The sequence below is a fragment of the Salvelinus alpinus genome, chromosome 11, assembly GCF_045679555.1.
Source record: "Salvelinus alpinus chromosome 11, SLU_Salpinus.1, whole genome shotgun sequence".
In the NCBI taxonomy this organism is placed as follows: domain Eukaryota; kingdom Metazoa; phylum Chordata; class Actinopteri; order Salmoniformes; family Salmonidae; genus Salvelinus; species Salvelinus alpinus.
In genome coordinates, this window is record NC_092096.1 from 34,638,922 (window position 1) to 34,664,677 (window position 25,756).

Below are 25,756 nucleotides of genomic sequence, written 5' to 3' on the forward strand. Positions count from 1 at the left end.
AATGTTAGAATATGCAAAACGAGTGACCTAAGAGACTGAGCGTATACAAGTATCTCAGAAACAAGAAGCGGCTTTAGTAGGCACGCAATCACCAACAGTGGACAATTGAGTGGGGAAACATCACCTGGTCTGACGAATCCAGGTTCCTGTTGTGTCATGCTTATGGCTGAGTCAGGATTTGGCGTAAGCAGCACGTGTCCATGGCCCCATAGTGCCTGGTATCAACAGTACAGGCTGGTGGCGGTGGTATAATGGTGTGGGGAATGTTTTCCTTGCACACGTTTGCTCACTTGGTATCAAAGGACCTATGTTTCCACGCCCCAAATAATTTAGGCTGTTCTGGAGACAAAGGGGGGCCCGACCAGGTTAGAGGTTAGGCCCGATTAGAGAATGAACAAGATTGGACTAGGCAACTTTAGGAATAATTTTAATGGGTGTCAATGGCAGATTGAGGATTTTTTTTATCCGTACCCCAGTACGACCCACGTTAACATAGTGGGCCAGGAAATAACACTGACTTTAAAAAATTGCCACTTTTACAGTGTTAACTGTAAAATATCAGCTGTTGTACAATCTGATTACAAACACAGGAAAACAATGTAGACATGAAACATAGCGGTATTGATCCTCTCAAACACAGACACAGGTCTCATTCCAAAAGGCACCTATTCCTTATATGGTAGTTTGCACTTTATATTGCATCCCAAATTAACCACAAATACTTGTCTTTACCATTTCCATTAGAGTATTGGCAACTGTGTCTTTATGGAAACAATGGACATGACTTATGATGATGCTTATGTTGTTAACCTCAAAGTACTTAAACTGAAGACAAATGTTTCTTTTGTTATAATTTTAAAAGACATCACAAATAAAAACAGATTTTAAAAAGTAAAGTAGAAAATGAGACGTACTTAAAGACAGGACTGAACTTGTGCATTTTCTTCGCAGCAAAATATAACCACTAAAAAACAAGACATATAGATTTCACAATGGCATTGTGCCCCAAACATTTATCCAAATTAGCAAGGAACACACCTTTAGACTAACAGAGATCATGGGGGGCAGCTCTAGGCCAATCATCATCAAGGGTACCACATTGGCTGAGTAACTCTGTTCCACACTGTTACCTTCTGGTCCATAATTGGCTAGTTCAAATGCCTATTTCGCAGACTGATTTTTTCCCCAAGACAACATCAGTGGAGAGGTTCATGTCTCATGTTGTGTGGGTGTGTTTTCAGAACAGCTCAAGCAGCATGTTGAGTGTGTGAGTACGTGAGCGTGTCCCCTCAGAAGAGAGCCATCAGCAAAGCGTAGTTGATGGGCAGGTTCAGGCGCTCCTCCGTCACTGGCAGGACCTTGAGCAGTTCTGGGGAGGCTAGGAGACTGGCCGTGGGGCCGATACGCTGCAACACACACGCCCCACACATAGGACCTCCATCGTCTGCACTATCCATCTACAACACACAGAGAGTCAGTCAGTCACACACAATGTCACACCCTGATCTGTTTGAGTTGAGTTTGTTGAGTTGAGTTTATTTTTACAGGGACAATGCACATTAATCAACGTTTCAGTAAAAGTGCCAGTTTTAGCCAACTGGCTATTTTTCAACCGCAGTCCCTGGGCAGGTTATTAAAAACAATTACAATATAGACAATCATTGAGCAGTGAGCACACGCAGAGCAACATAGGACAAGCAAGACGTAGCATACAGACAGAGCAACATAGAACAAAAAGCAGCAAGACAAAATTCATAAAAGCAACAAAGTGTTTCCACACCTCACAAGCTACAGACGACAACATGGAAAGCGGCAACACACAGCTAGGGATTATGTTCACAAATCTGATTGACCTTTAGCCATGTCTTCATGCATTTTGTGAAAGTGTGATATGTGGTGCAGTTATGTGTGTCTGATGGCAGTGTATTCCAGACATGGGAAGCTCTCACAGAGAAAGCGGATTTACTAAAGGTGCTTTTCCTTAAGGGAACTATACAGTCACCTCTCATGGCAGACCTTGTGGATCTGCTGCCATATGTTTGGGTTTTCTGTTTAACAAAAATACTGAGTGGAGGGGGAGCCAGGCCATTTAGGATCTTGAATACAAGACATGCGTCAGTGTATTGCACAAGATTTTCCCAACTCAGGAGCTCATGCTTTCTGAGGATGTAACAGTGATGATGGCTATTGGGCTTCCTATCAAGCACTTTGAGAGCCTGTTTGTAGACCAACTGAATAGGTTTTAACGTTGTACAGCAAGCTTGGGCCCAACTAGTCAAGCAGTGTGTTAAGTGGGGGAGTATCATAGATTTGAAGTACAGTTTTGCTACCTCTGTAGTCAAACAATTTCGTATAAATCGGAAATTAGCTAGGTTGAATTTGGTTATCTGAATTACCTTTTTCACCTGCTTTTTAAAAGAGAGGTTGGAATCAAGTATGATGCCAAGGTACTTAAAATCAGATACCACCTGGAGCTTCTACCGTGATACACAGACATCTGGCTCAGTAGCATCTGTTGCCCTCTTTGTGAAGAACATGCAAACAGTTTTTTTCACATTGAGATGCAAACACGAGTCACTGAGACACTTTGTAACCTGGACCATTACAGTAGTGAGTTCTTGTGCAGCTTGTTGTTTGCTCTTTGCATGCACATATATCACTGTATCATCTGCATACATTTGAACTTCAGACCCAGTACAGACAGAAGGCAGATCATTAATGTACAGGCTGAACAGGAGGGGCCCCAGTATTGACCCTTGGGGCACGCCCACATCATAGCTAAGAGTGGGCGACAGCTCATTGCTCACTCTGACACACTGAGTTTTGCCTTCAAGGTATGATTTCATCCATCTCAAGGCATCGGGGGAAAAGTTGAACTTGGACAATTTTGTGATGAGAATCTCATGGTTAACAGTATCAAAAGTCTTCCTTAGGTCCAGAATCACAGCCTCAACAACGCCCCCTTTGTCCATCTTGGACTTCACATTTTCCAGAAGAAAGCAGTTGGCCGTTTCTGTGGAGTGTTTCGCTCTGAAGCCAAACTGCATGGAGTGTAATGTGAAGGGGCTGTTGTTGAGGTGGGCAATCAGTTGTTCTGCTACACACTTTTCAACAACCTTTGACACCACAGGTAGTATACTAATGGGCCTGTAGTTACTCACGTCAGCAGGGTCGCCTGATTTAAAGATGTCCGTTATTATGGCCGATTTCCATACCCTTGGAAACCCTCCAAGACCAATAGATGTGTTGGTGACCTTAGTAATGGGGCCAATGAGTGACTTTTGTAGTTTTTAAGAAAAGGTAGAGTCCAGCCCAAACACATCTTTGGCTTTAGAGTTCTTTAGTGAGCTAATCACCTTGTTCACCTTTGACTCAGAAACCTCCCTTATGATGAAGACAGGTTGAGCGTCATTCACTAGCACTGAGCCCAAGAAACCAGTGGAGGGGTTCTGTGTCAGTACCCTGACAGAGTCAATAAAGTAGGAATTGAAGGCTATTGCCATTTCGACTGCATCCTGTGTTAGATTGTTATTCACCAAGATTTCTAGTCTTTTTGCAGTGTTACTATGGTCTTTCCCTGTTAACTTTTTTAGATTCTCCCAGATCAATTTAGAATTTCTCTTTGCTTCACCAATTATGTTAATAGAAAAGTTTGCCTTGGCCTGTCTGATTTCTTTCATCACCTTATTTCTCAACATGGTAAACCTACACCTGTCATGCTCTAATTTGGATGTTAGGGCTATTTTTAGAGCGTTATCTCGTTCTTTCATCAATTTCCAGATTTCTCCATTTAGCCAAGGAAGAGTGCTCTTTTTGCCAGGTTTGGATTTGATTTTCTTCAGGAAACAATTTATTGTAGTCTGGATTGTGGATAGAAAAACCTGACTATCAGCTTCCATGTCTGTATAGGACAAGAGATCATTCCAGTTAATTCCCTTAATTGTGTTTTCAAAATAGTTTAATTCACTCTTAGGTATTCTTAGTTGATCCGGCTTTCTAACAGTAGAGAGGTTAAACCTGCTCTTAGACAGCTTTCTGGCTATAAGTGTCAGATTATGATCAGATAGCCCAGTAACCATATTGAATGATTTAGTCACTCTCTCTGGTTTATTACTGAACACCAAATCAATCTGTGTTTTAGAGCAACAAGTCACCCTGGTTGGCCCTTTAACTAGCTGTGTAAGGTAAAAGGTATTAGTGATCCGTTTGAGGGTTTTCCTACAAGACATGTCTTCATAATTAATATTAAAATCTCCCATTATGATGACCTCTTTCCCAAAATCACATTCCCTAAGCATGTTATTAAACTGATCAAAAAACACTTTTGGTGGAAGGTGGCCTATACATACCAAAAATGGTAAAAGACATTTGGGGAGACAGTGTAACTTTCAGGCCAATACATTCTAGTTCATTATCACATGACCATTCAATTTGTTTACATCGGATATGTTCTTTAATGTAAATCATCACACCCCCTCCTTCAATCCTGTCTCTCCTGAAAACATTGTAGCCAGGCACAATCAAAGCAGCATATGGAGAGTTTTTAAGGAGCCATATCTCTGAGAGGCAGAGGAAGTCAAGGTTGGAGTCTAAGTAAATGTTGAATTTGATCACTTTTTGGAATGACACAACAAATGTTCAAGTGCCCCCCCTAGTAGTCCCTTGGGCTTAGCTCGTGGGTCCCAGATGACTCGAGAGTGATTGACACATTGAAAAAAGTTACATTTTCGGTGTTTTCTGGAGGCTGGGTTTAGGCCGTTTTGTTTCGTTTTGATTAGGGGCAGTTCGGTAGCGCAATTAACAATCCCTCCCACTTGCACTGGATGCGGGGAACTAATTAAAACAGCTTGCGTACCAGAAGCAGAATCAGGGATCGCATATAGCGACTTGGGTATGTTTGAAGAGTCAAAATCTATCCTGGAGCCGGGTGAGTCGAGAGAAACCATGGGACCATAGCACTCACCCACTTCCACAGCGGCGACGATCAGTGGACGAGCGACGATCAGTGGACGAGGCCATCCACCGCTTTCCACTCCGGTGATTATCGCTGGCTCGTTGATGTTAGGCCCAGGATTGAGTTGCACATCCCCGGAGAGTAGGAGGGTAGTGAACAGGTAGTTTAAAAGTTTCCGATAAATGTTGGACTTGTGTTTGTTACGCCTAAGCGGTTCAGTGGAATAGGGAGCGAGGTAGACTTGGCCATTATTCAGAACATTATGGTATGCTGTGTACTGTCCACTCCCGTGGAACCAATGTGTTTGGTGTTGATATTCTCCGGTAGTAGACTAATTGTGTCATCCCAGCAAGGACGCACTGAGATTATCAGTAGAGCAGCTACATAACTGACAATCATGGCAAAGTACTGGAGATAAAACACATAATTGCGCTTTAACTCTTTGCATGAGTTACTTAGCTGCGGTCGGCGTACACCTGATGTTTTAGATAAAATAACAGCATTTGTATGAGAAGCGGCACCTGCCGCACCACCCCGTCTTCCGTCCGCCATTATCCTGTTAATTGACATCGTGTTGCAGCCAATTGTCAAAAGCACTGGCACCGAGTAAGCACCCGAAATCTTGGGAAGATTTGCATTGTCTGGTCAGAGGACAATAGGATTGTTCCTTTCGATAAAGTCACAAAGGAAGTCAAAGGTGTGCACGGTTTCACCTGTCTTTGTGATTGTCTCCAACCCCCCTCTTCAGGTGTCGCCCATCTTCCCCTGTGTATTTACACCTGTGTTCTGTCTGTTGCCAGTTCGTCTTAAGTCTACCAGCGTTTTTTGTCTCAGCTCCTGCTTTTCCCAGTCTCTCTTTTTCTCACCCTCCTGGTTTTGACCCTTGCCTGTCCTGTCTCTGAGCCCGCCTGCCTGACCACTTTGCCTGATCCTGAGCCTGCCGTCCTGTACCTTTGCCCCACTACTCTGCTAATTAAACCCCTGCCTGCCTTGACATGTTGTTTGCCTGCCCTGTTGCTGTAATTAAAATTGTTACTTCGACACAGTCTGCATCTGGGTCTTACCCTCAAACCTGATAGTACAAACGGGCACTGACTGAAGCAGCAGACCTGGGCCAGCTGCGCGACACCATCTCCTCCCAAGGAGCCACCAGCGGAAGGCACGAGGAACTGCTTCAAGGCCTTATGGAGGGGGTTCAAACGTTGCCTGAATGCCATGACCGGGCATTGGACATTTTGCTGGAGCAATTCCGCGGGTTGTTTGGGAGGCAACCTACCACGGTGGTAACCCCACAGACCCTCAGTAACCCAGCTGCTAGCAGCGCCGTCTCATCGGTCACTCCACCTTCTCTGGAGCCCCGCTTACCTCCCCCGGAACGCTTCAATGGAGAGCCGAGCACCTGTCAGACGTTTCTAGCGCAGTGTGCCCTCATTTTCAAGCTTCAGCCCTCCTCCTTCCCCTCGGATCGCTCCAAGATAGCCAGCCTATCACGCGGATGTCCGGGAGGGCTCTTACCTGGGCTACTGCTGTATGGGAACAACAGCCGGCCATATGCGTTAGTCTGGAGGGGTTCATGGGGGAGGTGAAGAAGGTTTTTGAAGCCCCATTCTCTGGGAGAGAAGCTGCGCAGGACTCCCGCAGTGTGGCAGACTATGCGGTGGATTTCCGAACGTTGGCAGCGGAGAGTGCTTGGAACTAGGAAGCACTGTTTGATATGTTCCTGCATGTCTTCTCGGAGGAGGTCAAGGACGAACATGCAGCTCAGAAGTTACCTACGGATCTTGATTCCCTCATCACTTTGACCATACGAATCGATTGGCGACTACGGGAACGACGGAGGGAGAGGAAATTCAACTTCGCTCGCACGTCCAGGGATTTCAATTTGCCTCCGAGTCATCCCGGAAGTCCCCGACGATTCTGTTGCCGAAAGAACCCGAGGCTTCCCGACCTTCCCCGAAAGTCGCCGAAGATGGCTGAGGGACCGCTTCCCGATCCTATGCAACTAGGTAGAGCTGGGGTATCGCCTGCGGAACGGCAATACAAGATCAACACGAATAATTGTCTATATTGCAGGACACTTGGTCATTTTGTGTTCTCTTGTCCTTTAAAAAGACCAGGCACACTGGTAGGAGCGAGTACTCTGGTGGGCCATATAGAGAACTTTCCTGCTTCCCTTGCTCGCCACCTTGTTAATGCCATTCTGCTGTGGGGAAACCAGTCTAAATCTCTCCAGGACCTCATTGACTCTGGTGCCGATGAAAGTTTTTTGGACGCTACCCTAGCTTCAGAGCTGAACATCCCCTCAACATTCCCATGGACGTTAGAGCGCTGGTCGGGCGCGCTATAGGCTGGGTCACTCATATTACCACTACCATCAACCTACGGGTGTCAGGGAATCACAGCGAGACTATTCAATTCCTGCTCATCGAGTCTCCTCAGATTCCCGTGGTATTGGGATTCTCCTGGCTCCAGCGACACAATCCCCTCATGAACTGGTCGACTGGTGCCATCGTGGGCTGGAGCCGTTTCTGCCACGCCCAGTGTCTGAAGTCAGCGCAACCTGCCCCGGGATGTTTTCCTGGGGGCTCTGACGGTGCCCCGGACCTCTCCGCCATTCCCGCGGAGTACCAGGACCTTCAGGAGGTGTTCAACAAGGCCTGGGCCACTTCGCTTCCACTGCACCGACCATATGACTGCGGGATTGACCTCCTTAGCACTACTCCGCCCCAGAGACGACTGTACTCACTGTCGTGACCGGAGACCAAAGCTATGGACACCTACATTGGGGACTCCCTAGCTGCAGGATTTATTGCGTCATTCGTCCTCTCCCGCCGGCACAGGGTTCTTCTTTGTGGAGAAGAAGGAAAAGACCCTGCACCCGTGCATCGACTACCGGGGACTCAATGACATAACGGTAAAGAACCGCTACCCGCTACCACTCATCTCCTCAGCCTTCGAGCCGTTCCAGGGTGCCACCATGGTTTCCAAGCTGGATCTATGGAACGCCTATCACCTCGTGCGGAGGGGGATGAGTGGAAGACCACCAGCAACACGGCCAGCGGCCACGATGAGTATTTGGTCATGCCATTTGGCCTCACCAACACCCCTGCTGTGTTCCAGGCTCAGGTAAATGATGTTCTCCGCGACATGTTGAACCGGTTCGTCTTCGTCTACATTGATGACATCGTCTTCTCACGCTCCCCCCAAAAACATGTGCTCTACGTCTGACAGGTTCTTCAACCAGCTGTTTGTTAAGGCAGAGAAGTGAGGGTTCCATCGCTCCACCATCCCCTTTCTGGGGCACATCATCTCTGCTGGGAGTGTCCAGATGGATCCCGGGAAGGTGAACGGTGGTGGATTGGCCCCAGATAACCAGATGTTCTTGCCTGCCACCCGGGCTCCTGCCGGACCCTGGCTTTTGGAGGCCCACCATGGTCCCTGACGTCTCCGCATTTACACAAAACAAGACTCGGACAAGCTCCGGCTGGTCTCCTCCAACCTCTGCCTGTCCTTCACGTCCCTGGTCCCACATCTCCCTGGACTTTGTCACGGGTCATCCCCCATCTGATGGCATCACTGCCATCCTGACTGTGTTGGATCGGTTTTCCAAAGCCGCCCACTTCATTCCTCTCCCTAAACTACCCTCTGCCAAGGAAACGGCACAGCTCATGGTGCAGCACGTCTTCCGGATCCATGGACACCGGTCGACATGGTGTCTGACCGGGGCCCTCAGTTCTCATCTCGGTTCTGGAAGGCGTTCTGCACCCTCATTGGGTCATTGGCCAGCCTGTCCTCCGGATTCCACCCCAAGTCCAACAGCCAGACGGAGCGAGCCAACCAGGATCTGGAGACTACTATACGCTGCCTGGTCTCCGCCAACGCCACCTCCTGGAGCCAGCAGCTGGGGTGGGTCGGATACGCCTGCAACACCTTTCCCTGGAATCAGCCCCCGCTTTTCCCCAAACAGCAGGAAGAGGTCATCATTCCCTCTGCCCAGATGTTAGTCCGCCACTGTCGTCGTACCTGGAAGAAAGCCCGGTTGGCCCTCAAGACCACCTCCAGGTATCGACGTCAAGCAGATCACCATTGGACCACGGCTCCCCGGTAATCGTCTCAAGGTATGGCTATCCACCCGGGATGTGCCCCTCCGGGCAGAATCCCGCAAACTCTCCCCCCGGTTTATAGGGCCATTTCCCATCTCCAAAATGATTATCCCCTCTGCTGTTTGTCTTCTGTTGCCCCGTACCCTTCATATACATCCCACCTTTCATGTGTCCAGAGTTAAACCCATGTCTCACAGCCCTTTGTCTCCTGTTTCCATCTTTCCCATTATCCCCTGTGTATTTATACCTGTGTTCTCTGTTCGTCTTGTTTGTCAAGTCCACCAGCGTTTGTCTCATCTCCTGCTTTTCCCCAGTCTCTTTTTCTCGCCCTCCTGGTTTTGACCCTTGCCTGACCCATCTGAGCCCGCCTGCCTGACAATTCTGCCTGCCGTACTGTAACTTTGCCCCAACTCTGGATTACCGACCTGTGCCTGACACGACTATGAAGTCTTGTACCTTTACCCCACTACTCGACCCCTGCCTGCCTTGACCTGTCGTTTGCCTGCCCTGTGCTGTAATAGACAGGAGTTCACCATCTCAACTACAACTGCTGTATGTACTAAATCCCTTTCATGACTTAACATTCACTGCCTCAGCACAGCTCAGGCACACTAAATGTAATAGTGATAACATGATTTCCCCGTAGGGGCCCTCTGACCGACTGACTAGCTGACCGACGGACAGTTGGCTAACAGGTCTAACTGGTTAGCTGTTAGTGGAATGTGGGCAATTTTTCTAGACCTCCTGCACCCACACCTGTCTGAAATGATCAGGTCTGGTTGAGAGACATTGCAAATCAGAATGTGGTATGGAGGAGGAAGCGGGGCCTTACGTATTGGAGTGGCAGCTTGCACATGGCGAGGGGCCAGTCGGGCATGATGTGGTTATGACACTCCCGCACGGAGCAGCAGGGTGGCTGGCCCTCGGTCAGCAGGGCGCTGGTCAACTCTGTCCTCAGGAAGTACTCCTGGGGAATAACAGGAAGTTAAAGTGTTAACCATGGGAGGAGTTAGCCTGGTCCCGTATTCACAAAGAGTCTCAGAGCAGGAGTGCTGATCTAGGATCAGTTTTGCCTTTTAGATCACAAGGAAAATAATTATATGGACAGGTGGATCTGGCCCAAGATCAGCACTCCTGCTCTGAGAAGCTTTTTGAGCCTTGGTCCCATACTGTAGTGCTTCCTAATCTCCAATCACTGTCAAGCCATACACACAGAGGGTTGGCTAACAACACAGACTAGACCACCAGGCTATGGGAGGAGGCTTTCACAGAACACAAATTCAATTGGAACACATTCACTTGCACAGTGACGTGCTCATTTGCGTCACATAAATGTCACCCAAAGAGGAATGAGGCTCTCAGAATTACATTACCACAACATCCTGCTTCAATGAACAGCTTGTACATTTCTCTGAGACGGTGTTTGAGAAATAACACACATGAAGGAAAAAGGAAACCGCACACTGCTCTTGATAGTATCACCGATATTTAATAAGCTTTACGTATCGGCCACACGGCCTTCGTCAGAGCTTTTGGGATTTTTTGAAAGTTGCACCCTTATGTAGACCTGGCCCCACCCACATCCGTTCTACATATCGAAGGGGGTTGGAGGCAAAGGAAAAAACAAATAAGTGCTACCAAATATAACAAAGTGTATAAATAAGACATATTGAACTCTTCTGTATAATCTCAATGAGGACATAGCAAGTTTTCATTAGTCATTGGGTACATCATATGAAAAACGTCAGAATAATCTACAAGAGACACATATTTCATGTTCCAATTCACAGCATAACATACATAGGCATTTCATCATTAAGTCCTTTTGGAAATAATGTCTGGAGGGTGAAAATCTTCAGAGCGTCACATAAATGTCACCCAAAGAAGAATGAGGCTCTCAGAATTACATTACCACAACATCCTGCTTCAATGAACAGCTTATCTGAGACGGTGTTTGAGAAATAACACACATAAAAGACAGATAGAAAGACTGGGAACAGGAGAAAGTTAAGTAGAGCGAAGGAGTGTGTTAGAGAGTGATGGAGGGGTAGAGAGGGTGGAGTAGACGAATAGAGAGAGAGAAGTGAAGAGGGATGAGTGTAGTGGAGGGGGTCAGTGCCAGAGGAGGTTGCTGAGGGGAGGACGACTCATAACAATGGCCTGAATGGAATCAAACATGGTTACCATCTGTTTAATATCATTCCATTCACTCCTTCCCAGCCATTATTATGAGCCATCCTCCACTCACCAGCCTCCAGTGATCAGTGCTCTCACCCCAGCCAGCGTGAGGATGTTGGTGATGTTCTTGGTGATGACCAGAGAGCTCTTGGCCCGAGTCACCGCCACATACAGCAGGTTCCACTCATCGTCTGGGATGTCACCTAGAGGACGAGGGAGAAAACAGTGGAGTCAGCCACTAACAAACATTGGTACTATAATCTGGACTGTAATACATTAACCAATGTTGATTTTGCGTCGGCCGTGGACCAATGCAAACAGTCCTTGGCCTTAGATAAGAGTTGGTATTTGGATAGGTTTGATTGCCTAATGATTGCACACACACACACCTCCTGAGCAGCTGGAAAGTCTGGGTAAGTTGTGGGCTGCACAGGGCACCTTAGCAAAGTCATCAGTGATCACCACCGTGTCAAACTCCAGACCCTTTGACTTATGGACTGTCCCCAGGATAAAATCTAAGAGATAAGAGACAGACAGCAGGGGAGGGTTGATACAAATGAGAAAGATCAGACTCAAATACAAATACAGCAATTCACAACTCTGTGTGTCTGTACAGTGGCGAGTGTGTGTGTGACATCTGTTTATGTGTCTATGTGTGTGCAGTATGTACCTGTGTGCATGTGTCTCTGTACAGTGTGTGTACAGTATGTAACTGTGTGTGTACCTGCGTGTTGGGCATCTCTCTCTGTGCAGCCGTAGAGGCGTTCCACCAGCTCAGGGATGCGGCTGTTGTATTTCTCCACCATGGAGAGTTTGCCCTCCAACTCACGGTCCTCTGTTTTTTTAGCGTAACTCTTCAGCCCAAAGTAGCCCCCCAGACTCTGCTGGGTGAACCTACGGATGAAGCTGTCCTTGATGCCTAGAGAACAGGGAGAGAAGGAGAAGGGAGCACGTTTAAAAAGGGAGAGAGCTAGTTACACTGCAGAGTAGAGCTAAACCTATTGACACAAAAGACCCAACCAATAAAACAATGAGCATTGAGAGAGCCAAGGCAGGATACTGTCTAACCAAAAACAGATGTCACATAGGTACAACATACTAATTCACTTGTATTAGAATTGCAGAACTGAGGCAAGGGGCAGTGTGTGCACCACTCACCTCGAGAGCGGTTGTTTTCTGGCTGCATCAGAACCCAAATGTCCATGATTCTTTTCAGTCCAAAATTCTCCACACCCTGGAGTGGAAAATGGAAAACACATGTCTTACACAAGACCCAAACACGTGTGTGTGTGTGTGTGTGTTTTGGGGGGTGAGGGGGTGTATGGAGACTCACCCCTACAATGTGCAGCCTACAGCGGGGGTTGGCGTCGGTGAGTCTGACTGCTTGGTCGAACACGGAGACGTTAGAGCGAGACAGCACTGCTAACTTGCCCCGGCCAGGACTCGACCCTGTAGTCAGGGGACGCAGGGAGTCCACAGCCTTACCCTGCACACAGCCTGTGGATGGACACAGACACGCACGCACATTAAAGAGCAGGTTACACTATATATTTCCACAAATCTAACAAAGTAGATTGATGATATTCCACCCAAATCATATTAAAGTTTTAAAATATATATTTATATATATATATATATATATATATATATATATATATATATATATATATATATATATATATATATATATATATATATATATATATATATTGTAGCGAACCGCACAGGCAGCTGTGTGTTTTTATTTTATTAACAACAAATCAATACAGAAAGTACATGAGGGAACATGTACTTTCTGGACAATTGAGCTAGGGGGTACAATATCACATTACACAAGGACCTTAAGGGTCATACATACACTTATAATTCTAACAGCTTTTTTGTTAGTAGAGTATTTCATTGTCTTAAAATACAGTTCAATTTCTTTTTGTAGGGTAAGAAAATTAGATTTTTTGTTTGGAAATTTACATTCGAATATGAAATTTGGCCAAATGAATAATGAATTACATAAAAATGTTTCAGCTTATTCCTATCGTAGGTAAAGAATCCAAGCAGTACATCTCTCCACATTAGTGTTAAACCTTAATAAAAGTGTTCAATTATAAATCTAATGATGTCTTGCCACAGTTTTCTTACATGAATACAATGTCAAAAAAGATGCAACACTGTTTCTGGGTGGTCATTACAAAAGGTGCAATTTGAGTTGATGTTTTCCTTAAACCTCTTCATATAGTGATTGGCAGGATAATATTAATTAATCATTTTAAAGGAAACTTCCTTCATTTTGTTAGAAGTAGGTATGTGTGTGGCAACATCCAAACTTTTTTTCAACAGATATTATTAATAAATCCATTCCAATAAGGCATGACATAAGGTATAGATACAACATCCTGCTGAAACAAGGTTCGTATCGCTCTGTTGTTGAAAGGACCAAAAGAGAAACAAATCTTTCCTACTGATGAGTCAACAGGGTCAACGGAAGGTAGGTTCAGAGGGTCAGGTCTTGACACGTTCCTGAATAATAAAGCAACACCTGAGGGAATGGCATCTAAAACAATTGCAAAACCTTTAGGTGTTACAGGGACCTTGTAAAGTGATAAGAATTCCTTATAACTAAGTAAAATACACTCTCCATTTACTAGTTGGCTCACCAATAGGTTATTATTTCAGAACCAATATTCTAAAAACAAAGAAGTATTTTTATACAATATATCCCAATTATTCCATATATAATATCTGTGTGGAGAAAAATTATGCTTATAAATTAAGGACCATGACAAGAAAACTTTCTGCTTTTCATCAGCAGGTTTCACTGGAACTTTGTCAATATTATAATTGCAAACCAACATGAAGTTAAGGCCACCAAAAGTAGAGAAGACATGAGGAATAAAATTCCACATAGAAGTGGGTCTTCTTAGGAATTGTTTTATCCAATTGATCTTAAAAGCCCATCATTCTCATAAGTGTTCATTACAACAGTTTTCCTAATGTAATGGGTACGGTTTCTCCAAAGAAAGTTGAAAAGCATCTGGTCTATCGCCTTGCTTATTTTACTGTCAAGATATAAAGATAGAGCGCCATATGATAGTCTAGAGATACCTTCAGCCTTGGTTGTTAGGACTCTACCTTTTAAAGATAAGTCCCTCTGTAGCCATTGATTTAGCTTCTTCTGGGTTTTTTTAATAAGAGGGTTAAAAATGTTGTAAGCCTCTAGACTTCTGATCCTTTGTAATGGTTATGCCTAAATATGTAAGTTCTTCTTTTACTGGAATACCATAATATGAAGGTGTCACACAATCTTTGACAGCCATGAGTTCACATTTATTAATGTTAAGATATAGACCAGACGCTTTGGAAAAGGATTGTATCACATTGATCGATATGGGAATTTGGTTAGCATCTTTCAGAAAAAGTGTAGTATCGTCAGCCAGCTGGCTTATAATCATTTCTTTACCGGCTATGGAAATACCTTGTACAGGACTATTATTTAAAGAATTTGCAAGAAGTTGGGTGATTAATAAAAACAGGTAAGGAGAGATAGGACAACCTTGCCTAATTCCTCTCTTTAACTCAAATCTAGGTGAGGTGCCATATTTCAATTTGATAGAGCTGTTAACATTTGCACAAAGTCTTAATAGCCTTACAGAAAAAATCCCCAAAGCCAAGTCTCTCAAGGGAGTGGAAGAGGAACTGATGCTCTACTGTGTCAAATGCTTTATAAAAATCTAAAAATAATATGAAGCTATCCTCGGTTATTAGGTCTGAGTAGTCAAGTATGTCTAATACTAGTCTGACATTGTTAGAAATATGTCTGTTCCTCATGAAGCCAGACTGTGTTTCATCAATGATTGCATCCAGGACTTCTTTAATTATTTTTGCAAGTAGTAAGGCTTATAGTCATCTTATAGTCATCTTATCTTATAGTCATTATTAAGAAGACAAATTGGACGCCAGTTATCGATGAGCAGCACCTCTTTTTTAGGCTTAGGTATCAGTGTTATTAACCCCTGACTCATTGTAGGAGGGAGGAGATGTGTGTTATGTGTTAGGCTATTAGTAGGTTGTGTTGTACTTACCAGTACCCAGTGTTCGCGGGGACCGACATGCCAATCAACCTGCTATCTGCCAATCACGGTAATGCCTGGAATGTTCTGATCTCTCTTTTGACGAACATAGCAAGACTGTTTCAAGGATAGCTTTTTTCCATCTACGTAGCATTGCAAAAATCAGAAACTTTCTGTCCAAAAATGATGCAGAAAAATTAATCCATGCTTTTGTTACTTCTAGGTTAGACTACTGCAATGCTCTACTTTCCGGCTACCCGGATAAAGCACTAAATAAACTTTAGTTAGTGCTAAATACGGCTGCTAGAATCCTGACTAGAACCAAAAAATTGGATCATATTACTCCAGTGCTAGCCTCCCTACACTGGCTTCCTGTTAAGGCAAGGGCTGATTTCAAGGTTTTACTGCTAACCTACAAAGCATTACATGGGCTTGCTCCTACCTATCTTTCCGATTTGGTCCTGCCGTACATACCTACACGTACGCTACGGTCACAAGACCTCCTAATTGTCCCTAGAATTTCTAAGCAAACAGCTGGAGGCAGGGCTTTCTCCTATAGAGCTCCATTTTTATGGAATGGTCTGCCTACCCATGTGAGAGGCGCAGACTCGGTCTCAACTTTTCTTTTGTGTTTAAATTTTACCCCCTTTTTCTCCCCAATTTCGTGGTATCCAATTGTTAGTAATTACTATCTTGTCTCATCGCTACGACTCCTGTACGGGCTCGGGAGAGACGAAGGTCGAAAGCCATGCGTCCTCCAAAACACAACCCAACCAAGCCGCACTGCTTCTTAACACAGCGCGCATCCAACCCGGAAGCCAGCCGCACCAATGTGTCGGAGGAAACACCGTGCACCTGGCGACCTTGGTTAGCGCGCACTGCCCCCAGCCCGCCACAGGAGTCACTGGTGAGCGATGAGACAAGGATATCCCTACCGGCCAAACCCTCCCTAACCCGGACGACGCTAGGCCAATTGTGCGTCGCCCCACGGACCTCCCGGTCGCGGCCGGATGCGACAGAGCCTGGGCGCGAACCCAGAGTCTCTGGTGGCACAGCTAGCGCTGCGATGCAGTGCCCTAGACCACTGGGCCACCCGGGAGGCCCCCGACTCGGTCTCAACTTTTCAGTCTTTACTGAAGACTCATCTCTTCAGTGGGTCATATGATTGAGTGTAGTCTGGCCCAGGAGTGTGAAGGTGAACTGAAAGGCTCTGGAGCAATGAACCGCCCTTGCTGTCTCTGCCTGGCCGGTTCCCCTCTCTCCACTGGGATTCTCTGCCTCTCTCTTTGTGGGCTATACTCTGCCTTGTCTCAGGATGGTAAGTTGGTGGTTGAAGATATCCCTCTAGTGGTGTGGGGGCTGTGCTTTGGCAAAGTGGGTGGGGTTATATCCTTCCTGTTTGGCCCTGCCCGGGGGTATCATCGGATAGGGCCACAGTGTCCCCTGACCCCTCCTGTCTCAGCCTCCAGTATTTATGCTGCAGTAATTTATGTGTCGGGGGCTAGGGTCAGTTTGTTATATCTGGAGTACTTCTCCTGTCTTATCCGGTGTCCTGTGTGAATTTAAGTGTGCTCTCTCTAATTCTCTCTTTCTGTCTCTCGGAGGACCTGAGCCCTAGGACCATGCCTCAGGACTACCTAGCATGATGACTCCTTGCTGTCCCCAGTCCACCTGGCCGTGCTGCTGCTCCAGTTTCAACTGTTCTGCCTGCGGCTATGGAACCCTGACCTGTTCACCGGACGTGCTACCTGTCCCAGACCTGCTGTTTTCAACTCTCTAGAGACAGCAGGAGCGGTAGAGATACTCTTAATGATCGGCTATGAAAAGCCAACTGACATTTACTCCTGAGGTGCTGACTTGCTGCACCCTCGACAACTACTGTGATTATTATTATTTGACCATGCTGGTCATTTATGAACATTTGAACATCTTGGCCATGTTCTGTTATAATCTCCACCCGGCACAGCCAGAAGAGGACTGGCCACCCCCATAGCCTGGTTCCTCTAGGTTTCTTCCTAGGTTTTGGCCTTTCTAGGGAGTTTTTCCTAGCCACCGTGCTTCTACACCTGCATTGCTTGCTGTTTGGGGTTTTAGGCTGGGTTTCTGTACAGCACTTTGAGATATCAGCTGATGTAAGAAGGGCTTTATAAATACATTTGATTTGATTCTGATGACCGAGTGGTGTGGAGGGGGGTTGGGCAGGGGGATGGAGCATTGGAAGTTAAGACCGTGTTTAGCCATTGTTCTTCCTGTCTTACGTCTGGGCTTCACAAGAGAAGGTCACGGTTGCTTTGTGGGGTATCTTTCATTTATTTGGCGTGGGCTACAGCCAAACAGTAGTCTGTGTAAAGTTGGGTTAATAAACCGTCAATTCGTAAACTCAATCCTCTGTCTGGACAATTGTTCCTTTATGATCTAGTCCGGTCATTACAATATATATATACACACACACACTATTTTCTCCATTTGAATTACATTAATCAAAAACTCATACCAACAATATATTGCATCTTTGATGTCACGAATGGAACAGCCTGGTGGTGGCGGCAGTGAACTACAACCTCTGTTTACCGGCATGCACGTTGTCGAAATGCGAGAAGATGGGAAGAAGCCGTTTCGTGAGGATACGGCGGGTAGACTGGGCAAGGGGAACACCTGGCGTTTCAGTCATATGCGGGGCTCAATTTCCCCTAAACGATTGCTACCAACAGTGGAAGAGTGATAAAAACAATGCTAGCCAGCTAAGTGCACCGGGCCATGCAAAACAAACTGGCCCACTTACACGTATATAGCATGGTGTTTGGGGATGGAATAAGCTCGCTAACGTTATCTAGCAAGCAAGCTACAACAACTCCAACTGTTGTAACTTTAATGTGTTACAGAGTTAATGTTTAAGTTAATTCATTGAGCTGTATCTAAAGATATTTCTTTACAGTTATTTACATATGTAATTGTATTGGTTAGTATTGAATTACACTTTTGACTGCAAGTTCCAGAATGCCTTGCGACAGGAAGTAGAGAGTGAACGCGCTAGTTAAGTGCAATTAACAGGTGATTATTTTTGGCTCCTTTGCGCTAGCATCTTAGCATTGCTTTGTAGAATCTAAAGTTGTTAAATGTAACGTGATCAAGAATTATTACTAAAAGAAGCTTTCATATCAAACCCGACGTCCCGAGTCATTACTTTGAAGATAGTTATTCTATACCAACAGAATACTGCACGTTTTACAGAAACATTTTTCGTCAAATACCAATCTGATTAATGTAATTGTTTATTTCAAGGTATGACTAATTTTGCTGAACTGCCCGACCTTTATTTCCTGATATAACCTGCAGGATATCATGGTAGCTAATGATTGTGTTAGCCATTATACCTAGATTGACTGCTGCTAGTGGTAGCACTCAGGTTAGCATGTGGATAGCTATAATACCATATGCCAACAAGAGTTTTAACCGGTTTGGTTAAAGACGTTCAATATCTACTGTGATGGTGAAGGTTTATCTTGATTTTGTTTAACAGTAGGAGAAATACTGATGTGCTGAACTGCTTATAAGTTATGTGTTTCAAGGCTGCTAGTAGGGGTAAATCAGGGGTGTAAAAGGAGCTATGCTAAAAGCTGTATTTATTTTTTATTTAAATAGGCAAGTTAAGAACAAATTCTTATTTACAATGACGGCCTACCGGGGAACAGTGCCTTGTTCAGAGGCAGAACGACAGATTTTTACCTTGTCAGCTCGGGGATTCGATCCAACAACTTTAACCACTAGGCTACCTGCCACCCCTGTATAAGTGACAAAAAGATGTTTGTCTGAGTGACCAATTTTTTGTTGTAAAAAAATTGTACTCATCGATATGTCGGTCTTCACCGTCTTATGTGGACAGTGGCTTCACTCCTCGTGTAGTGCTCCCCTTTAGGTCACTTTTCCGACATATCTTCGGTCAAGTAAAATATAAAATTCTCCCAAAATAGAAATGTAAAGTGATGTCGTATTGGGACTTTGTTTGAAGAATGAAACAAATCAGAATGTTGAATAACAACCTAATTCTGCAATCTTCCCTTTACAACAAACTGATCTAATCAGAACCAAATAAGAGCATAGTAGTCATGGAACACCATGGATATTTTACCGGCATGTTTATGTAACAGTATAACTTTAGTACGTCCCCTCGCCCCGACACGGGCGCGAACCAGGGACCCTCTGCACACATCAACAACTGACACCCACGAAGCGTCATTACCCATCGCTCCACAAAAGCCGCGGCCCTTGCAGAGCAAGGTGCAACACTACTTCTAGGTTTCAGAGCAAGTGACGTAACTGATTGAAACGCTAGTAGCGCGTACCCGCTAACTAGCTAGCCATTTCACATCCGTTACATTTACACACTTCAGAAAATCTACTTTAGACCTAGAAATATGAAGTAGGTGGACAAAGTAAACAACAGTGGGTCACTTTCAGTGACAACTAAGAGCGATGAAGCGTGAGGCTAAACTCCTTTGTTTTGGTCCCATACCTACCGCTCTAAGAGCAAAAATTGAACCCATGCGAAGATGCTGTGTGTGTAGGTGTGAGAGCGAAGTCTTGCATCTTGCTTAACGCAACGTCATTTTGCTGAGTCAACCTTCAAAAGGCCCAGTGCAGCCGTTCTTATATATCATTTCTGCGTAACAATTAAGTCCTTTACTGTCATAGTTTTACATTAAAATGGTCACAAAGAAAAATAGATTTTTAGCAAAAAACTTTTTTTCAAGCAAGAATGTTGCTGTCTGAGTAGGGAGGGAAGGGCACCAAAGCGGTGCATTAACCACAGAGTGGATCAATCCCCAGAGCGGAGTGGTCTAATGGGAGGGATATGTAATCTGAAAAGTAGCTGTTATTAGCCGAGAGGTTTGGAACTCTATTTGTTATTATATTAATGTATACGGCCTGGTGATGTTACCAGGCGAGCCAAAACTCCACCCGGGAAAGTGACATTATAAACAAAAATCACAGTAGCAATCTTTCCCCATTGAAAGCAGTGCAGCCAAGCCTGAATTCAAGCAATATGGACACACATAGTTTAAATTTGGATTATAGCTCCTATCCAAATGTTGTGAATCATATACTCGTTGGCCAGTATATTAGGTACACCACCTCGTTCACAAAAATGGTTCACTCCTACAGACAGTGAGATGAGTGGCCTTGGCTTGCTACATAAAACAGGCAGACAAGTCATTGCAGGATTCAGAGAATAGAATCTGCAAAACGAGTGACCTAAGAGACTGAGCGTGGTATGATCGTTGGTGCCAGGCGTGCCGGTTCCAGTATCTCAGAAACAAGAAGCGGCTTTAGTAGGTACGCAATCACCAACAGTGGACAATTGAGTGGGGAAACATCACCTGGTCTGACGAATCCAGGTTCCTGTTGTGTCATGCTGATGGCTGAGTCAGGATTTGGCGTAAGCAGCATGTGTCCATGGCCCCATAGTGCCTGGTATCAACAGTACAGGCTGGTGGCGGTGGTATGATGGTGTGGGGAATGTTTTCCTTGCATACAATAGGTCCGTTGATACCAAGTGAGCAATGTTTCCATGCCCCGAAAAATTCAGGTTGTTCGTGGATGTAAAGGGGAGTCCGACCAGGTACTAGATGGGTGTACCTAATAAACTAGCTACTAAGTGTATATTCATGTCATAGTCACCAGTCAACTCCATTACAATCAAAGGTTACTTAAACTTCAACCAGTGAATGCTTGCGATGGCTAGCTATGCTAGCTCTTCTACCAGTCTGTCTTAATGAGTTTTAGCATGCTAATAGAACACTTTTATATTTTTAAGGGGTATGCAGTAGGTTGATAACAATATCACCAAAGTATGTTGCATTGGACATTTCAAACAACATTGCCAGCTAATGAGAAAACAGGCATGCCATTTAATTTAGAGAATGAATAAGATTGGACTAGGCAACCTTGGGGATAATTTGAATGGGTGCCAACGGCAGATTGAGGAATTTTTTAATCCGTGCCCAAGTACAAACCCACGTTAACATAGTGGGCCAGGAAATAACACTGACTTTAAAAAATTGCCACTTTTACAGTGTTAACTGTAAAATATCAGCTGTTAGTTGTACAATATGATACAAAACACAGGAAAACAGATTTGACTGCACCAGGCCTTTAACTGTCATTAGAGTCCTGTGTTCCTTCACTCACCGTCTTGTTTTCCTCCTACCAGAATCTTCTTCACTTTCTTACACACTTGGAGAATCGTGGCTCCAATGTAGGCAATCTCCGAACCAAACCGAAAGCTCTGAGAAGAGAAAGAATACATATTCAATACACACAGAGCTTTTGTGTAGTGAGTATATACCTGAGCGAGGGAGAAGTGTGTGTACCTGGGTGAGGTAGTAGAGGTGTGTGTGTTCCACCAGGTTCAGGGCATTGACTGCTCCTCTGAAGGTATAGATCTGCTGGTGAGGGTCTCCCACCAGGATCTTCCCACAGTGCTGAGGTAGCATGATGTCCATGATGGCTAAGACACACACACACACACACACACACACACACACACACACACACACACACACACACACACACACACACACACACACACACACACACACACACACACACACACACACACACACTTATCATGGACCTGCTAACAGACATGCTATCAGGTGAGTGGTGCCTGGTGCAGGTGTAATGTAGACCCAGGTTTGGTCCAGGTGTGGTACAGTGGTGTAGTTGAGTCGTGTACCTGGAGTACAGTCCTGTGCCTCGTCTATAAAGATGACATCATACTTGTCCAGAGTCGGCCTCTGCAACTGCCACAGCTTCAGATACCCTGAAAGACATTCATTAAAGGACCCAATCCTAATGACATATTATTATGGAGTGAAAAAGCAAACAGATAGTTTTTGGGATTACCATCGTGGGTCATGTGGTGTGCATACTCCCTGGTCTCTTCTAAGGCAACCATTTTGTCCCAGATCCTCTGGGCATCCCTCGCAAACATCTGAAAAATAAAGGCCAGTTTGTTCAATTGTGGAGATGACCGGTGTGTGACATGTTTGTGTGAATATCAGACCAAAACAGAGGAGAAGTTTGTGTTCTGGTGTGTGAATGTGTGGGGGATGTTTCTTTGGGAGGAGAGGTGTTTGTGGATTTGGGTATAACACTTACCCTTTTTGCATTGCGGTCAGGCACGGTCACTTTGCCATGTGTGTTTTTGTACGTGTTTGGGACGTGGTTGGGGGTGATGTGTGTGTCGACCGAGGCCATGTAGGTATTGAGGGTCAGGGTGACCACCTTGGCGTTGACGAAGCCCCCGCTGCCCTTAGGCAACACCCAGGCCACAGAGAAGGGCTTCACGTTACTAGACAACTTCTTCAGCTCCTGGTACCTGGGAGAGAGAGGGGACTGGGTGACTGATTGAACGGCTTTACTGAAAGACTGACGACAACCAGACATACGGAACGAAACTGTTCTAGACCGACAGACAAGCAGACCTCTTGCCGACGGCCCCGAAGGCCATGGAGTGGACCGTCCTGCAGTCCACGTTGCTGGGGAAACAGCGCTGGGCCTGGGTAGCCACAGACTTGTTGAAGGCCATGTAGAGGAAGTGGAGGTGTGGCCTCTGCTGGGCGTACCGAATCAGGGTGGTGGTCTTCCCTGTGCCTGGAACACAACAACAACCTTTAAACCCTACACTACATCACAGCAGGAACATTCACATATAGGGCACAATCAACAGCTCACAATGTGGGCTTTTCTTGTGAAGTGGGGTGGACCATTCATGTGTGTGTGTGTGTGTATCCACTTGAACTACTCTGCAATTGTCACGATATAGAAAGAGTACTCTCATCCTGAACTGATGAATCAGAATGAGCTGAACTGACAGGGTGAGGGTGCCCTCTAGCAACAATTCAGAGAATGCTAGCAAAAGTACCAACTCTATATCTAACTTGTTTTCTGTTAAAAAAACAGCTGTGCCATGATGTTGGTAGCAGCGATCTGGTGGTACCTGCGAAGGCCATGATCTTGACCACGTGGTCTCTATGGATGTCGTGGTTGAGGATCTGCTGCTGTTCGTGGGTCACCTGAACCTGGGCTCTCCTGGGAGAAAGAGGACTGGGCATGAGACTCAGGTTATTACTGATTCATTCAAAATACTTCCTTCCAGAAAGATATCAGTCCTCACCCACTCTGATTGGTTATTGCTGTGGGTAAAGCGTTCTCCATCAGGTGAAGGACATAGAAGATGTTGTAGTGCCACCTGGAGTGGAGGAAGGAGAACCGTCAATGTCCGCCTGTCTATCCATCTGTTTGTGCATGTCTATCTTTCATATCTATATAACTTCCATCTTGACCTGTTGCTGATGTTGATGTCGTTCCTCCTCATGGCGAGCAGCATGGTTGCCATGGCGCTGAGGTACTCCGTGATGGCGCTGGCTGAAGGGAGGCAGCCTCTGAGACAGACCACCAGGTCCAGAACATCTCCCACCCCGTCACACAGCACCAGCATAAGGGCCATGGCTGCCCACGGGTTAGGGCCCTGACAAACACACACAGTCCAATCAGATAAGCTCAGAAGTATAAAGTAGTTCCAACCGTGTGTGTGTGTGTGTGGCTACATACCCCCTCGATACCCTCCAGTTTGGGGAGTCTGTGTTTAATGCAGGCCTCAGCCTGAAGAAACAGACAATGTGTCCTTACACTCTGTAACACTGCCTCCGGCTTCACCTTCTGACTGGGCTTATACTGGGCCATGAACCTGGAGAAAATTTTTAAAAAATAAGAAAAAAACACACACACACACAGAATAGATCAGAAATGGCCCAAAGGAACAGTTTACAGTAGAGTCCTTACTCGACTATATGGAGGATGCTCTCCTGGTCGTCCTTTATGATTCTATGGGTTTCTAGGATGGCATTGATCTCCTTCACGGCGTCGATCTCCTTCTTCGTGTAGCGGTAATACAGCTTTTTCCAGGGCACAAACTACACACAGGGCCCAAAGACACAACTTAGACAAAAAAAAATGTATACAGCACATCTATTAACATTCTTACACTAGCTTATCTTCATAACTTTAACCCTAACTTCCTCCCCCTGTCCCAGGCTCTCACCAGTGACTGGGTGACAATGTTCCTCCAGCGTTGGCAGACCAGGCTGACATTACAGTAGAGGTCCTCAGCTGGCAGAAGGCTCAACACCAGCATCAGCACCTCCTCTGGGAGGTCGTCCACGTGACCCTGGGGATGGGCCAGGCCCCTGCTGCTTCCCAAGAGGCCGTAGAGGGCGTCAGGCAGGGCCTCCACCTCCTCCTCATGGTGATTCATAAAGGCTGGGGCTGGATCTGACCAACAGCGCTCAAACTCCTTGTCGTCCCCAAACATGTCCGTTGTCAGCCCCTCCAGATAGTCCACCTTCTCATCCTCAGGTTCCTCCTTCATAGAGGTGGCTAGTGCCTCCTCCTCTTCCTCAATTGTCTCATTTTTGGGGATGAGCTCTCCATTGAGTCCCTCTGTCTTTATGGAACCTGGGCCCTGGGACAGGGCTGCTTTCTGAGGACTGAACACCTTGACCACACTGATCACAGGGAAAAACTTTGTGATCCCCTGCTGCTGCTTGTCATCACGTGCATCTGAGATCCAGGGAAGAGGAGAAGAGGGAGCAATGGGGGGGATGACAAGGTAAATGATATGTGTACAAAATGCTACATCATCCCTTAAGGTCTCAAGAGTTTAAAAAAACTAGAGACACAAATGTGCAGTACCTCTCTTTCTCTTTGTGGGTGTTCTGGGGTACAACCCACGGTTGGAGTTGCTGTGCCTGCGAGTGACGGAGTGGGGCTGTGTGAGGGGTTGGCTGCCCTCTGGTCTCCTACTGATTTCACGACACTCCTCTGAGTTCAGGTGCCTTCGCTTGGCTTTTCCTGCAACATCATTAGGGCTGTGATTACATCTCTACTACACGCTCTCACACACCTTCATGACACCAGTCCTGTGTTATGGGTCAGTACTGAGGAGAATGCGTACCGATTAACGTCGTAGAGTTAAGCTTACAGATGGGTGAGATGCATTAGAAAGTTACAGTAGTTGGCTAGCTAGCAATTGCCATTTACCATCCTCTGCCAAGCAGCATTACCTTTAGCGGACGTCTCCATCATGTTGTTTCAAGAACACCTGCCGATGTCCAATCATTCGTTTCCTGCTTTTTCGAAATAAACAAGTAATCTAAATGTTAGCGTATATGCTACATGCTAGCTAGTGTGAGCAGCCAAACAACCCTAGCCGGTATTTGGCTATCCCGTGTTCATATCAGCTAATGCAAAGTAAAGTTCGCTTGTGGATTTAGCCTGTTAGACATTCACCTTTTTAAATAATATGGAATATTACTGATATAATGTCGAGCATTCGTTGTCGTTAACACAGCTAGCTAAGCGTATATTGGCTACTTGGTTCTTCTTTGGGGAAT

At 45.6% G+C, this 25,756-nt stretch overlaps 1 protein-coding gene across 1 annotated transcript; it reads right to left on the reverse strand.

Annotated features, from left to right (window-relative positions):
* Positions 1 to 383: 383 nt before the first annotated feature.
* Positions 384 to 25,739, reverse strand: fbxo18 (F-box DNA helicase 1). Its single transcript, XM_071332684.1, has 21 exons — positions 25,427 to 25,739; positions 25,056 to 25,214; positions 24,406 to 24,923; positions 24,147 to 24,277; positions 23,916 to 24,051; positions 23,648 to 23,832; positions 23,479 to 23,553; positions 23,302 to 23,393; positions 22,787 to 22,955; positions 22,461 to 22,680; positions 22,206 to 22,293; positions 22,036 to 22,122; positions 21,671 to 21,807; positions 21,489 to 21,585; positions 12,569 to 12,732; positions 12,394 to 12,469; positions 11,960 to 12,154; positions 11,625 to 11,750; positions 11,332 to 11,438; positions 9,890 to 10,024; positions 384 to 1,457 (listed from the first exon to the last, which is right to left on the reverse strand). The coding sequence occupies exons 1-21, from the start codon at positions 25,446 to 25,448 to the stop codon at positions 1,290 to 1,292; spliced, it is 3,087 nt and encodes a 1,028-aa protein (XP_071188785.1). The 5' UTR covers positions 25,449 to 25,739; the 3' UTR covers positions 384 to 1,289.
* Positions 25,740 to 25,756: the final 17 nt, after the last annotated feature.

What these genes read in the sequence shown, in the direction of transcription:
- fbxo18 (XM_071332684.1), bottom strand. Translation starts at nt 25,448, where the DNA reads ATGATGGAGACGTCCGCTAAAG. An exon ending in ACACCACATGACCCACGATG is followed by an intron (nt 22,123 to 22,205) that starts GTAATCCCAAAA and finishes AATGTCTTTCAG; the next exon opens with GGTATCTGAAGCTGTGGCAG. An exon ending in GTAGGCTGCACATTGTAGGG is followed by an intron (nt 12,470 to 12,568) that starts GTGAGTCTCCAT and finishes TTTCCACTCCAG; the next exon opens with GGTGTGGAGAATTTTGGACT.